General features: G+C 43.2%; 1 protein-coding gene across 4 annotated transcripts in view; it reads left to right on the forward strand.

Annotated features, from left to right (window-relative positions):
* Window positions 1-14,694, forward strand: part of phip (pleckstrin homology domain interacting protein) — a 309,793-nt gene that overhangs the window by 241,031 nt on the left and 54,068 nt on the right. For all 4 annotated transcript variants that reach the window (XR_010972495.1, XR_010972494.1, XM_068026790.1 and 1 more), the window contains exons 28-29: window positions 213-324; window positions 6,534-6,595. Coding sequence is in view for 2 of the 4 variants with exons in the window: in XM_068026790.1 (XP_067882891.1) it covers window positions 213-324; window positions 6,534-6,595 (174 nt within the window). In the remaining 2 variants the exon portion in view is untranslated. The remainder of the gene's footprint in view (window positions 1-212; window positions 325-6,533; window positions 6,596-14,694) is intronic.

Genomic DNA, 14,694 nt, shown 5'->3' on the forward strand with positions numbered 1-14,694 from the left:
TAGGATATAGAGCCAATAAGACCAGCTAAATTTTGCAAGTGATTCTACTGTGTCAGAAATAGGGGATCATGAAATTTTCTTTGCTTGGCACACAACTTTATTTAAATGTAATTTGTTTAAGATTGCATTGTAATTATTTTGGTAAAGTTGACACAGGGAGGCTTTTCTTTCTAATATGAATACCAGTGCTCTTTTGTTCTACTACACTTTAGGTGATCGATTTCGGTCAGTGATTGATGATGCGTGGTGGTTTGGGACCATTGAAAGCCAAGAGCCCCTTCAGCCAGACTATCCCGATAGTCTATTTCAGTGTTACAATGTCTGGTAAGCTGAGCACTCAAGTGTACTGCAAAGTTGAACATAAATTCACATTGATTTAAATTAAATAGTGTAGTCATAAAGTTACATAAAGGTGAGGGAGGTCATTTGGCCCATCTACTTCCCTTTCTTCCATAGAAACTTACAGTCCTCCATCACTGCTATCTGCCTCATGAATAATTCCAAAGCTTTTGCCTAACTACCTTACCCAGAAGGCATTCCAAGAATTAATTCACCACTGATTTGTAGTTTGGCAACAAGTTGCAGATGTTCAGGATAAGTACTAAAACATAGATTTTAGAAGATATTTTTCCATGTATTGGATTATTAGGATGTGGAAAGCTTTGGTATCTATTGAAGCTGAACATGGTTGAGTGGTCTGAGGCGCCAAAAGCAGGACAAATTAAATCTGGCCAATTACCGCCCTATCAGTTGGCTCTGTACCAATAACAAAGTGACAGCGCAATCAAGCAGCACTTAATCAGCAATAATCCGCTTACCGATGCGCAGTTTGGGTTCTGTCAGGGGCACTCGGCTCCATACCATTGTAGCCTTGGTCCAAACATGGACGAAAGAGCTGAATTCCGGAGGTGAGGGGAGAGCGACTGCCCTTGGCATCAAGGAGCCCTAGCAAAATTGAAGTCAACAGGAATTGGGGGAGAACACTCCACTGGTTGGAGTCATGCCTAGCACAAAGATCACCAAAGGAAGATGATTCATCACTGACCTTCCCTCCATCATAAGGTCAGAAGTGGGGATGTTCGCTGATGATTGCACAATGTCCAGCACCATTCGCTACTACTCATAATGAAGCAGTCCATGTCCAGATGCAGCAAGACCTAGGCAACTTCCAGGCTTGGTGGCAAGTAACATTTGTGCCACACAAGTGCCAGGCAATGACCATCCCAAACAAGAGAGAATTTAAACATCTCCCCTTGATGTTCTGTGGCATTACCATCGCTGATCCCCCCAATATCAACATCCTGGTGTTTACCATTGACCAGAAACACAACTGGACGAGCCAAATAAATACTGTGGCTACAAGAGCAGGTCAGAGCTGGGAATTCTGCAATGAGTAGCTCACCTCCTGACTCCCCAAAGCCTGTCCACCACCTACAGGGCACAAGTCAGGAGTGTGAGGAATACTCTCCACTTGCCTGGATGGGTGCAGCTCCAACAACACTCAAGAAGCTCGACACATCCAGGACAAAGCAGTCTGCTTGATTGGCACCCTATACACCACCTTCAACGTTCACTCCCTTTACCGCCGACGCACAGTGGCAGCAGTGTGTACCGTCCACAGGATGCATTACAGCAACTCACCAAGACTCCTTAGACAGCAGCTTCCAAACCCATGACCTCTACCACCTAGAAGGACAAGGGCAGCAAATACATGGGAACACTACCACCTGCAAGTTCCCCTCCAAGCCACACACCATCCTGACTTGGAACTATATCACCATTCCTTCCATTCCTTCAATGTAGCTAGGTCAAAATCCTGAAACTCCCTTCCTAACAGCACTGTGGGTATATCTACACCCCAAGAACTGCAGTGATTTAAGAAGACAGCTGACCACCACCTTCTCAAGGGCAATTAGGGATGGGCAATAAATGCTGGCCTGGTCAGTGATGCCCACATCCCATGAATGAATATTTTTTTAAAAATGGCTGTGGTGGTTGGAGGCCAAACATACAAACGAATTAGGAACAGGAATAGGCCCCTCGAGCCTGCTCCGGCATTCAACAAGATCATGGCTGATCTGATTGTATGATATCAGGTCTAATATAGCCTGCTCTCTGGTTGGCTGCAGAACGTGCTGTTCTACGAAACTATCCCAAACACATTCTATGAACTCCTCATCTAAACACATTTGCCCATCTCACTCTGTGACATTACTGTAGGAGTTCCTCAAGGTTGTGTCTCATGTACACAACCATCTTCAGCAGCTTCATCAAAGACCTTACATCCATCATAAGGTCAGAAGTGGGATATTCACTGAAGATTACAGTGTTCAGAACCATTTGGGGCTCCTCAGATACTGAAGCAGTCCATGCCTGCATGGAGCAAGACCTGAACAATGTTCAGGCTTGGACTGATAAGTGGCAAGTAACATAGGTGCCACACAAATGCCAGGTAATGACCATCTCCAACAAAAGAGAATCTGAACATCTCCCCTAGACGTTCAGTGGGAATACCATCCCTGAAACTCCCACCATCAGTATCCTGGGGTCACGATTGACCAGAAACTGGACCAGCCGTATAAATATTGTGGTTATAAGAGCAGGTCAGAGGCTGGGAAATACTGTGGTAACTCACCTCCTGACTCCCCAGAGCCTGGCTATCATCAACTTGCCTGGATAACTGCAGAACCAACAGCACTCCAGCAGCTTGACACCATCAAGGACTAAGCAACCCCCTTGATCGGCACCCCATTCACACCTTAAACATTCACTCCCTCCACCGGTGCACAGTGGCAGCAGTGTGTATCATCTACAAGATGCACAGCAGCAACTCATCAAGGCTCCTTCCACAGCAGCGTCCAAATCTGCGACCTCTACCACCTAGAAGGACAGGGGCAGCAGACATATGGGAACAACATCAGCTGCCAGTTCCCCTCCAAGCCACACACTATCTTGACTTGGAACTATACGGCTGTTCCTCCACTGTCGCTGGGTCAAAAACGTGGGACTCCATTCCTAATAGCACTGTGGGTGTACCTACACTTTGACTGTAGCAGTTCAAGAAGGCAGCTCACCACCAGCACCTCAAGGACGGTTAAGGATGGGCAACAAATACTGGCCTTGCCAGAGATGCTTACATCCCATGAAATAATTTTTTTAAAAACTGAATCAACCATTACATTCAAGAGAGAACATAAGAAATAGGAGCAGAGATAGACTATATGGCCCATCGAGCCTGCTCCACCTTTCAATACGACCATGGCTGATCTTGGGCTTCAATTCCACTTTCCTGCCTGCTCCCCATATCTCTTGATTCCCTGCAAGACCGAAATTCTATCTATCCCAGCCTTAAATGTATTCCATGATGGAGCATCCACAACCCTCTGGGGTAGAGAATTCCAAAGATTCACAACCCTTTGAGTGAAGTAATTTCTCCTTATCTCAGTCCTGAATGATTGACCCCTTATCCTGAGACTGTGTCCCCATGTTCTAGATTCCCTGACCAGTGGGAACAATCTCTCAGCTTCTATCCTATCAAACCCTTCAGAATCTTGTATGTCTCAATTCGATTGCCTCTTATTCTTTGAAATTCCGGAGAATATAGGCCCAATTTATTCAGCCTCTCATCATAGGACAACCTCCTCGTCCCAGGGACTACTTCAGTAAATCTTCGCTGCACTGCCTCCAGTGCAAGTATATCCTTTCTTAAATGTGGAGACCAAAACTGTACACAGTATTCCAGGTGCAGTCTCACCAAAGCCCTGTACAATTTTAGTAAAACTTATTTATTCCTGTACTCCAATTCCCTTGCAATAAAGGCCAACATGCCATTTGCCTTCCTAATAGCCCGCTGCACGTGCATGTTAACTTTGTGCATTCCCTGTATGAGTACCCCCAAGTTCTCTGAACATCAACACTTACCAGTTTCACACCTGTTTAAAAAAAAATTCTGCTTTTCTATTTTTACGACCAAAGTGAACAACTTCACACTTCCCTACATTATACTCCATTTGCCATCTTATTGCCCACTTACTTAACCTGTCTATATCTCTTTGCAGCCTCTCTACATCCTCCCCGCAGCTTATCTTTCCACTAAGCTTAGTATCATCAGAAAACTTAGATACGTTACTCTCTGTCTCTTCATCCAAGTCATTAACATGGAGTGTAAATAGCTGAGGCCCCAGCACTGATCCTTGCGGCACTCCGCTATTCACTGCCTGCTAACTTGAAAATGCCCCATTTATGCCCACTCTCTGCTGCCTGTCTATTAACCAGTCCTCTATCCACAATAATGTATTATCCCCAACACCATGAGCCCTTATCTTGCCGATTAATCTTTTATGTGGCACCTTATCGAATGCCTTTCGGAAATCCAGGTGTACTACATCTACTGCTTCCCCTTTATTTACCATACTAGTTACATCCTCAAAAAACTCTAATAAATTTGTCAAACAGGATCTCCCTTTAGTAAAACCATGCTGACTTGTTCTGATCATACTATGCTGTTCCAAGTGCAATGTTAAGACGTCTTTAATAATAGTTTCCAGCGGCTGATGTTAGGCTAACTGCCCTGTAGTTCCCTGTTTTCTCTCCACCTCCTTTCTTGAAAAGTGACGTAACGTCGCCTCATTTTAGGAAGGATGTGGAAGCCTTGGAGAGGGTGCAGAGGAGATTTACCAGGATGTTGCCTGGAATGGAGAATAAGTCTTACGAGGAAAGGCTGAACATTCTAGGCCTCTTCTCATTAGAACGGAGAAGGATGAGGGGTGACATGATAGAGGTTTATAAGATGATCAGGGGAATAGATAGGGTAGACAGTCAGAAACTTTTTCCCCGGGTGGAGCAAAGCGTTACAAGGGGTCATAAATTTAAGGTGAAGGGTGGGAGATATAAGGGGGATGTCAGGGGAAGGTTCTTTACCCAGAGAGTGGTCGGGGCATGGAATGCCTTGCCTGGGGAAGTTGTTGAGTCAGAAACTTTAGGGACTTTCAAACGGCTTTTAGATAGGTATATGGATAAAGGAGAATGATGGGGTATAGATTAAATTGTCCTTGACAGAGGACAAAGGATCGGCACAACATCGTGGGCCGAAGGGCCTGTTCTGTGCTGTATTTTTCTATGTTCTATGTTCTAACGTTTGCTAACTAAGTAATTGGAAATTTCCACCCATCTGCAGTATTTTGGTTTTATATCCATTTTTGCATGTTCAGTTTCTCTCCTAGCTATTTCAAGACCATTTGTTGAACATGTGCCCCTTTATTTCTTCCAAAGTGTAATTCCAGGGGGCTGGTGCTCCACGCAGGTCTTGAGCCCCTCCCCACCTACCTGGCCACAGGCTGCCCTGTGGCCCCCTCCGCATGGGTAGTCCGGCTATGATGGCAATTTTTAAATTGAAAACGTTAAAAGTCTTGAGAGGGCATCTCAAGATGGAGGCGCCTTCGCCCTCTCTTACCTGAAATGGAAGGCTGAGGCTGCTTCCGAGCTGGAGGGCCTTCTATTGGCCAGCGTCCTTAATTGGACGGCGAGCCTGTCCTCTGGCCATTAATTGGCCAATTCAGGGAAAATCACTGCCAGGTGACCCCTATTTGACCCCAATGTTGGGTCCTGACCCAAACCCTAAATCATGCCCCTAGACTCCAAGCGTTAAATTGCGAAGCGAGATTACACAAACTAGGGTTGTATTCCAAGGAATTTAGAAAGTTAAGTGGTGACTTGATCGAAGTTTTCAAGTTATTAAGGACAGTAGATATGGTAGCGAGATAGGAAATGTTTGTTGTTTGTGAAGTCTAGTGGGAGGATTTTAAAGCCCCGCCAGGGCCAGCAACGCTGGCAGGCGGGTACTAAAAATAGTGCCGCTGGCCAGCATGTCAATTCCCGACTCCATCCCACTGCCAGGCTAATGTGGCCAATTCAGCTAATTAATGGCTACTTAAGGCTAATTGTTCTGAGTCCAACTGGGATTTGGTAGTCAGCTTCCAGGTCCCTACAGGTGAAGAGGGACAGTTTAGCTGCTTGGAGCAACCTTCTGGTGGCAGACTATGTTGGTGGGGCAGGCTTAGAGGCCTTCCTGCTTGCCTGGGTTCAGCAGCAGCTGCAGGCCGCCTTGTGGAGGGGATGCCCCCCCCCTCCCTCAACAATGATGGCCAGGCTGCCGAATCTTTTTTTTACTTATAAAGGGTGATAGAAGTTTGGAACACTCTTCCTCAAACGGCAATTAATGCTGGATAAATTGTAAATTTTAAACTTGAGATTGATAAATTTTTGTTGGCCAAAGGATATGGAACAAAGGCAGAAATATGGAATTAGGTCAGAGGTCAGCCATGATCTCACTGAATGGTGGAACAGGCTGGAGGGGCTAAATTAACTACTCTGTTCCTATCTTCCTCCGTTCTTGGAGCTTATAGTATACTGGCTAAAAAGGATATATTCAATTAAAAAATTCAGATATAGTTGAAAACCAACCTGTTTCAGGGTTTGATCTGTGAATATTATTACAGGCGTTACAGGCTTATGTTTTGCCTTTCTACTTGCAGCTGGGATAATGGAGACACTGAAAAGATGAGCCCTTGGGATATGGAAGTGATACCAGCTGATGGTATGTATAGAGAAAAGTCAAAAGCATCCAAGTATATATCTGTTTTAACTACAGCTTCTAGTCTGTCCAACATTTGCTATCAGATATGTGCATAATAGAGTTCACTGGTGAATCGACTTTGTGGCCAGATGTTAATGAAATAGTCATTCAAATCTTAAATCTTTATGTTGTTGGGGAGTGTGTGTGTGTGTCTATTTCTTTTTCATGAGGTGCTGTGTTTGTGCCTGGGCAACCATTTTGTTTTCAGGGCTCCTAAATGTATAGTGACAGCCAGGTACTTTATGCTAAATGATCGTTGGACGAACCACTGCCCATAACCATACATATTGTACAATGTTGTGTATAAGTCATACTTTTTATATTTTGTGGGGGTTTTTATATGCAAAGCACTTGACTGCTTTTAAAATGGCAATTAAAAAAAGTTATATACAACTTGCAGTTATACATCAGATTTAATGATTTTAGATGTTTTCTAATTTTTGTGCAAAATAATTTTATATAATCCCGAGTATTACAAAGTAGAATTAGAAATATATGGGGAATAACATCTCAATTTATTTCTATATGAAAATTAGTGGCCTTTTTATTATGATGTGGGGAAATATTATTGCAATCTTCAGAAGATTGATGACTAAGGAAGTGGAAGTGAATTGCTACTTCTAGATAAAAATGGCTTGTGTAACAGAAATTATTGTATAACGTCCTCAATATCTGATCATTAGCTGTCAGAAGACAGTGAATATTACAGGGTAGTTCAACAATTAAACCTGACCGTCCCAATCATAAAGTTACAGTTTTTGTGTCTTGGGCTTACTGCTGTGTTGAGGGATGAGTTTGAGACAGCTTTTCTTGGCTAGTAGATGAGGCGATGGGCAGAACTAGAATTGTGTTGTATTTAGATTGTTGTTCGTTCATGGAGTAGGCTTTGTAAACTTAGCGGTCAAAATTGACACCTTTCAAAAATGGGCAATTATTGTTACAGGGGAAGATTTCAAGACATCATGTAGTTTTGAAGGCATATGCAGCAGCTTTTACATATTTTCAAATGTATTTTATAATGTGTGTGTTTAGGTGGATTTTGAGACGAGATTTCAAGATGAGGAAACAAGATGCATAGAGAAGAGGATTGTAGTGAAAATGCTGCAGTAGCTATGCTGTGTTGTTTTTATGGATGTGATTGATGTTGGCTTTTGGTGATGTTCGCTAATGTGATTTGTAGGTCACCAGCATGACTGTTTCAATTCTGCTCCTCAGCAATCTGTTGAACTGAGGAGGTCATATATCAGCCCTTCCCCCCCACCACCAGAAGAACAGTTCAGTTGGCTGTACAACAGCAACATAAATTTGGCAATAATATTTTACGATGTGTATTGATAAGTTTTGATCATTAAGGGATCCATTAGTTTTCAGAATGTAAAAAATAATGCTGTTTGAGTGTTTACTTGGCTGCTTGTTTTAATATCTAGCATATTTTGAAATAATGTACGTAAATGTATCTATTTGTGAAATGAAGTGTAGCACGTACTATTCAAGTATCCTATGTCAACGTGTCCATGCAGGGGGACAGTGGCTTAGTGGTAATGCTTCTGGTCTAGTAATCCAGAGGCCCGAGTTAATGCTCTGGGAACATGAGTTCAGATCTCAACATGACAGCTGGTGGAATTTAAATTCAATCAATCAATAAATCTAGAGTTAAAAGCTGGTCTCTGTAATGGTGACCATGAAACTGCTGGATTGTTGTAAAAACCATTCAGGTTTCCTTTCAGGAAGGAAATCAACTGTGCTTTCCCAGTCTGGTCAACGTGTGACTCCAGAACCACAGCAAAGTGATTGACTATTAACTAGCAAGCCACTCAGTTGTATCAAACGACTACAGAAAAGCTGGAAAAGAATAAAACTGGATGGACCACTTGGCATTGACCTAGGCACCGGAAACAACAAGAGCACACCCTGCATAGTCCTCCTCACGAACACCTGGAGCCATATTCACCAAATCATACCTTACAGCCAATATCCCAGACACCTCCATCACCATCCAGAGATTGTATCACAGTGACTTAGATAAGAACATAAGAAATCGAAGCAGGAATAGGCCATTCAGCCCTTCAAGCCTGCTGCGCCTACATTGAGATCATGGCTGATCTTCTATTTCAACACCATTTTCCTGCACTATCCCCGAAATCCTTGATGTCTTTAATATATAGAAATCTATCAATCTCAGTCTTGAACATGCTCAATGACTGAGCCTCCACAGCCCTCTGGGGCAGAGAATTCCAAAGATTCACCACCCTCAGAGTGAAGAAATTCCTCCTCATCTCCTACCCCTTATTCTGAGACTGTGTCCCCTGGTTCTGGAGTCCACAGCAGGGGAAACATCCTTCCTGCATCAACCCTGTTGAGCTCTTGTAAGAATTTTGTATTTGAAAGAGATCAACTCTTATTCTTCTAAACTCCAGAGAGTAAAGGCCCAGTCTGTTTAATCTTTCCTCATAGGACAATTCTCTTCATCCCAGGAATTAGTTTGGTGAATCTTTGTTGCACTCCTTCTAGGGTAAGGAGACCAAGTACACACAATGCCTCAGGTGTGGTCTCAACAAGGCTCTATATAATTGCAGTGAGCCATCTTTACTGCTATACTCAAATCCTCTTGTAATGAAGGCCAACATGCCGTTTGCCTTCTTAATTGCTTGCTGTACCTGCATGTTAGCTTTCAGTGACTCATGAACAAGGACACCCAAGTCCCTTTGAAATTCAACATTTCCCAGCCCTCACCATTTAAGAAATACTCTGTATTTCTGTTTTTCCTACCAAAGTGGATAACCTCACATTTCTCCACATTGTATTCCATCTGCCAAATTTTTGCCCACTCGCTTAGCCTCTCTAAATCCCTTTGAAGTGTCTTTGCATTCTCCTCACAACTCACACTTCCATTTAGTTTTGTGTCATCTGCAAACTTGGAAATATTACATTGAATCCCCACGTCCAAATTATTGATATAGATTGTGAATAGCTGGGGCCGAAGCACTGATCCTTGCGGTACCCCACTCATAACAGCCTACCAATCCAAAAATGACCCATTTATTCCTACTCTGTTTTCTGTCAATTAACCAGTTCTCAATCCATGCCAGTATATTGCCCCCCCCAATCCCATGTGTTCTAATTTTGTTTACCAACTTTTTTTGTAGGACCTTATCAAAAGTTTTCTGAAAATCGAAATATACCAAATGCATTGGTTCCCCCTTATCTATTCTGTTAGTTGCTCCTCAAAAAACTCCAACAGGTTTGTTAAACATGATTTCCCTTTCATAAATCCATGTTGACTCTGTCCATTCCTACCATTATGTTCTAAGTGTCCTATTATCACATCCTTTATTATAGATTCTAGCATTTTCTCTATGATTGTTGTTAGGCAAACAGGTCTGTAGTTCCTGTTTTCTCTCTCCCTCCTTTCTTAAATAGTGGGGTTACAATTGCCACCTTTCAATCTGCAGGAACTATTGCGGAGTCTATAGAATTTTGAAAGATGACCACCAATGCATCTCTACAGCCACTTCGTTCAACACTCTGGGATGTAGATCAAAAAGTCCAGGGGATTTATTTACTTTAAGTTCCATTAATTTCTCTTTTTTTTAAACTCATATTTGTAACTTGCAGTTCCTCATTTACACTAATATTTTACTACTATTTTACACTAGTTTTTAGTATTTTCCTCTGTGAGGACAGACACAAAGTAATTGTTTAGTTTATCTGCCATTTTCTTATTCCCCACTATAAATTCTCCTGACTCCACTTGTAATGGACCCACATTTTCTTTGCTAATATTGTCCTTTTTACATACCTATAGAAGCTTTCACAGGCCGTTTTTATGTTTCTCACTAGTTTACTCTCATATTCCATTTTCCCTTTTTTAATTTCGTTTGGTCCTCCTTTGCAGAATTCTGAAATGCTCCCAATCCTCTTTATATGCCTCTTTTCTCTAATACAGTCCTTGATATCTTTTGTTAGCCATGGTTGGAACATTTTCCTAGCTGAATTGTTGTGCATTAATGGAATGCATTTTTGTTGTAAACTGTGTATTAGTTCTTTAAATGTTAGCCATTGCCTGTCTACCATCATACCTTTTAATGTAGTTTCCCAATCCACCATAGCCAATTAGCCCCTCATACCTTCATAGTTTCCTTTGCTTAGATTTAAGACCCTAGTTTCTGATTGAACTACATCACTTTCAAACTTAATGTAAAATAAATGTTATGGTCACTCTTTCCTAAAGGCTCCTTTGCAACAAGCTTATAAATTCACCATTTTTAATTGCACAATACTAGATCTAAAATAGCCTATTCCCTAGTTGGTTCCTCAATGTACTGCTCAAGAAAACCATCTTGCGTACATTCTAAGCATTCATCCTCCACAACATTGGTGCTAATAAAGTTTTCCCAGTCTATATGTAGATTGAAATCCCCCATGATTACTTTATTTCCCTTATTACGTGAATCTCTAATTTCCTGCTTTCTAATGTGATTTACAGTACCTCTGCTGTTTGGTGGCCTATAAACAACTCTGGCCAATGTTTTCTGCCCCTTGATGTTTCTTAGTTCCACCCAAATTGATTCTACGTCTTGACCTTTGGAACCATGGTCATCTTTCACTACAGTACTAATGCCCTCCTTTAATTAACAGAGCTACCCCAACACCTTTTTGCAGCTTCCTGTCATTCTTGAATATCACGTACACTTGGATATTCAGCTTCTAGCCTTGGTTTCCTTGTAGCCACGTCTCTGCAATGGCTATCAGGTCATACGTATGAATTTCTTTTTGAGCTGACGATTCATCTATTTTATTGCGAATGCGCTGCAGGCATTCGGATACAGAGCCCTTAACTCAGTTTTTGTAAACTCTGACCCTATCTGCTGGCACTTTTAAGTTTGCAATCACTATCCCTTTCTACTCTGATCATCATTACCTTTCTTGCTACCGTAATCTATGGCCTTGTCATTTCCCTTTAATTTATTCAATCTTCCCCTACATGATCCCTTCCCCCCTCTATTTAGTTTAAAGCTCTGTCTACATCCCTAGTTATACGACTCAGTAGAACACTGGTCCCAGCACATTTCAGGTGAAGTCCGTCCCAATGGTACAGCCTCCACTTTCCCTGTACCTGTGCCAGTGTCCTATGAACCAGAACCCATTTCTCCCAAACCAGAGTTTGAGCCATGCATTCATCTCTCTAATCTTATCTACCCTGTTGCAATTTGTACATGGTTCAGGTAATAACCCAGAGATTATTACCTTTGAGGTTCTGCTTTTTAATTTAGCGCCTAGATCCTCATACTCACTATGCAGAACCTCCTTCCTTGTCCTGCCTATGTCATTAGTACCTACATGGACCATGACAACTGGATCCTCCCCCTCTCACTGTAAGTTCCTCTCCAGCCCTGAGCAGATGTCCTGAACCCTGGCATCAGGCCTACAACACAGCCTTCTGGACTCTTGCTCTCGTTTGCAGAGAGCAGTGTCTATCTCCCCGACTTTACTGTCCCAAACTACCACTACGTTCCTTTTAACTCCTCCCACTTGAATGGCTTCCTGTACCATGGTGCCATAGTCAGTCTGCTCATCCACACTACAGCCCTCGCTCTTGTCCATACAAGCTGCAAGAACCTCAGACTTGTTGCTCAATGGCAATGACTGAGGCTCCTCCACTCCCACCATTATAAACCGATTACCTGCCTGACATGCAGTCACACCCTCTTGTCCCTGACCACTGACTAAATCAGACGACACAATCCTAAGGGGTGTGACTGCCTTCTGGAACAGAGTGCCCAGGTAACTATCCCCCTCCCTGATGCATCGCAATGTCTGCAGCTCTGCCTCCAGCTCATCAACTCTGAGCCAAAGCTCCTCAAGCTGTAGATACTACAGACGTGGTTGACATGGTTTGCCATAGCATCCAGGAGCTCCCGCATACTGTAGCCATGTGCATCGCCTGCCCTGCCATCTTTATTGTGTTAATTAAATTCAATTTATTTTTCTTAATAAATTTATAGCTCCCCTCTTCACCGAACCACCTCACGTACCAAACTCGCTTCTTCACATTCTGTGCACTCAAGCAGCATTCCGAGATCTCTGACTTTATACTCTGGAAAAACAATGATGAGTCAATTTTGCTAGAACTCAGAAACCAGTTTAAGCTAGCTACCTATTTAGCTAGCTACAGCTACTTTCAGAGAGCTTGTGTATCCCTGTTTAAAACCGGAAGAAACTTAACTTGCCTCTTAATTTAGTTAATTGCTAAATTTAAACAAAAACTAGACCTTAGAGAGAGAGTGCGATTAACTCTTAAAATCCCGTCACTTACCAAACTCCCTTCTTCACACTGTCTGCACTCAAGCAGCACGCAGTGCAGACAGTTGGGAGGGAGTTACCCTGGGAGTCCTCAACATTAAGTCCAGACCCCATGAAGTCCCTTGGTATCAGGTCAAACATTGGCAAGGAAACCTCCTGCTGATTGCCAGCTACTGCCCTCCCTCAACTGATGAATCAGTGCTCCTCCATGTTGAAGACCACTTAGAACAAAATCTGAGGTACAGAATGTACTCTAGGTGGGTACTTCAACGCCCATCATCAAGAGTAGCTTGGTAGCACCGGTACTGACCGAGCTGGCCGAGTCATGAAGGGTATAGCTGCCACACAGGACCTATGGTAGGTGGTGAGGGAATCAACAAGATGTAAAAACATGTATGACCTTATCCTTGGCAGTCTATCTGTTGCAAATGCATCTGTCCATGACATTATTGGTAGGAGTGACCACTGCACAGTCCTTATGAAGATGAAGACCTGACTTCATTCTGAGGATACGGTTGTGTGGCACTACCTCCCCACTAAATGCAGTTGATTCAGAACAGGTCTAGCAGCTCTGCATGAGTCGCAGTGGTCCATCAGCAGAATTCTATTCAACCATAATCTGTAACCTCATGGCCAAGCATATCCCTCATTCTGCTATTACCATCAAGCCAGGGAATCAACCGTGGTTCAATGAGGAGTGCAGGAGCAGCACCAGGCATACCTAAAAATGAGGTGTCAACACAGTGAAGCTACAACCCACGACTAATTGCATGCCAAACTGCGTAAGCAGCATGCAATAGACAGAGCTAAGCGATCCCATAACCAACGGATCAGACCTAAGCTCTGCAGTCCTGCCACATCCAGTCGTGAATGGTGGTGGACAATTAAACAACTAACTGGAGGAGGTGGCTCCACAAATATCCCCATCCTCAATGATGGGGGAGCCCAGCACATCAGTGCAACAGACAAGGCTGAAGCATTTGCAACAATGTTCAGCCAGAAATACCAAATGGATGTTCCATCTCGACCACCTCCTGAGGTCCCCAATATCACATGCTAATCTTCAGTCAACTCGATTCACTCCATGTGATATCAAGAAGCAGCTAAAGGCACTGGATACTGCAAAGGCTATGGGCCCTGATAACATCCGACAGCAGTACTGAAGACATGTGCTCCAGAACTGGTCGTGCCCCTAGCCAAGCTGTTCCAGTACAGCTAAAAACTGGAATTTATCCGTCAATGTGGAAAATTGCCCATGTATGTCCTGTCCACAGAAAGCAGGACTAATCCAATCCGGCCAATTACCGCATCATTCGTCTACTTTCAATCATCAGCAATAACCTGCTTACCGATGCTCAGTTTGGGTTCTGCCCGGGCCACTCAGCTGTGGACCTCATTACAGCCTTGGTTCAAGCAAGGACAAAAAAGCTGACTTCCAGAGGTGAGGTGAGAATGACTGTCCTTGACATCAAGGCAGCATTTGACTGAGTATGGCATCAAGGAACCCTAGCAAAATTGAATTCAGTGGGAATCTGGGGAAAACTCTCTGCTGGTTGGAGTCATACCTAGCACAAAGGAAGATGGTTGTGGTTGCTGGAGGCCAAACATCTAAGTCCCAGGACATTGTTGCAGGAGTTCCTCAGGGCAGTGTCCCAGGCCCAACCATCTTCAGCTATTTCATCAATGACCTTCCCTCCATCATAAGGTCAGAAGTGGGAATATTTGCTGATGATTGCAGAGTGTTCAATACAATTTGC

Source organism: Heterodontus francisci, chromosome 3, assembly GCF_036365525.1.
Source record: "Heterodontus francisci isolate sHetFra1 chromosome 3, sHetFra1.hap1, whole genome shotgun sequence".
NCBI lineage: Eukaryota > Metazoa > Chordata > Chondrichthyes > Heterodontiformes > Heterodontidae > Heterodontus > Heterodontus francisci.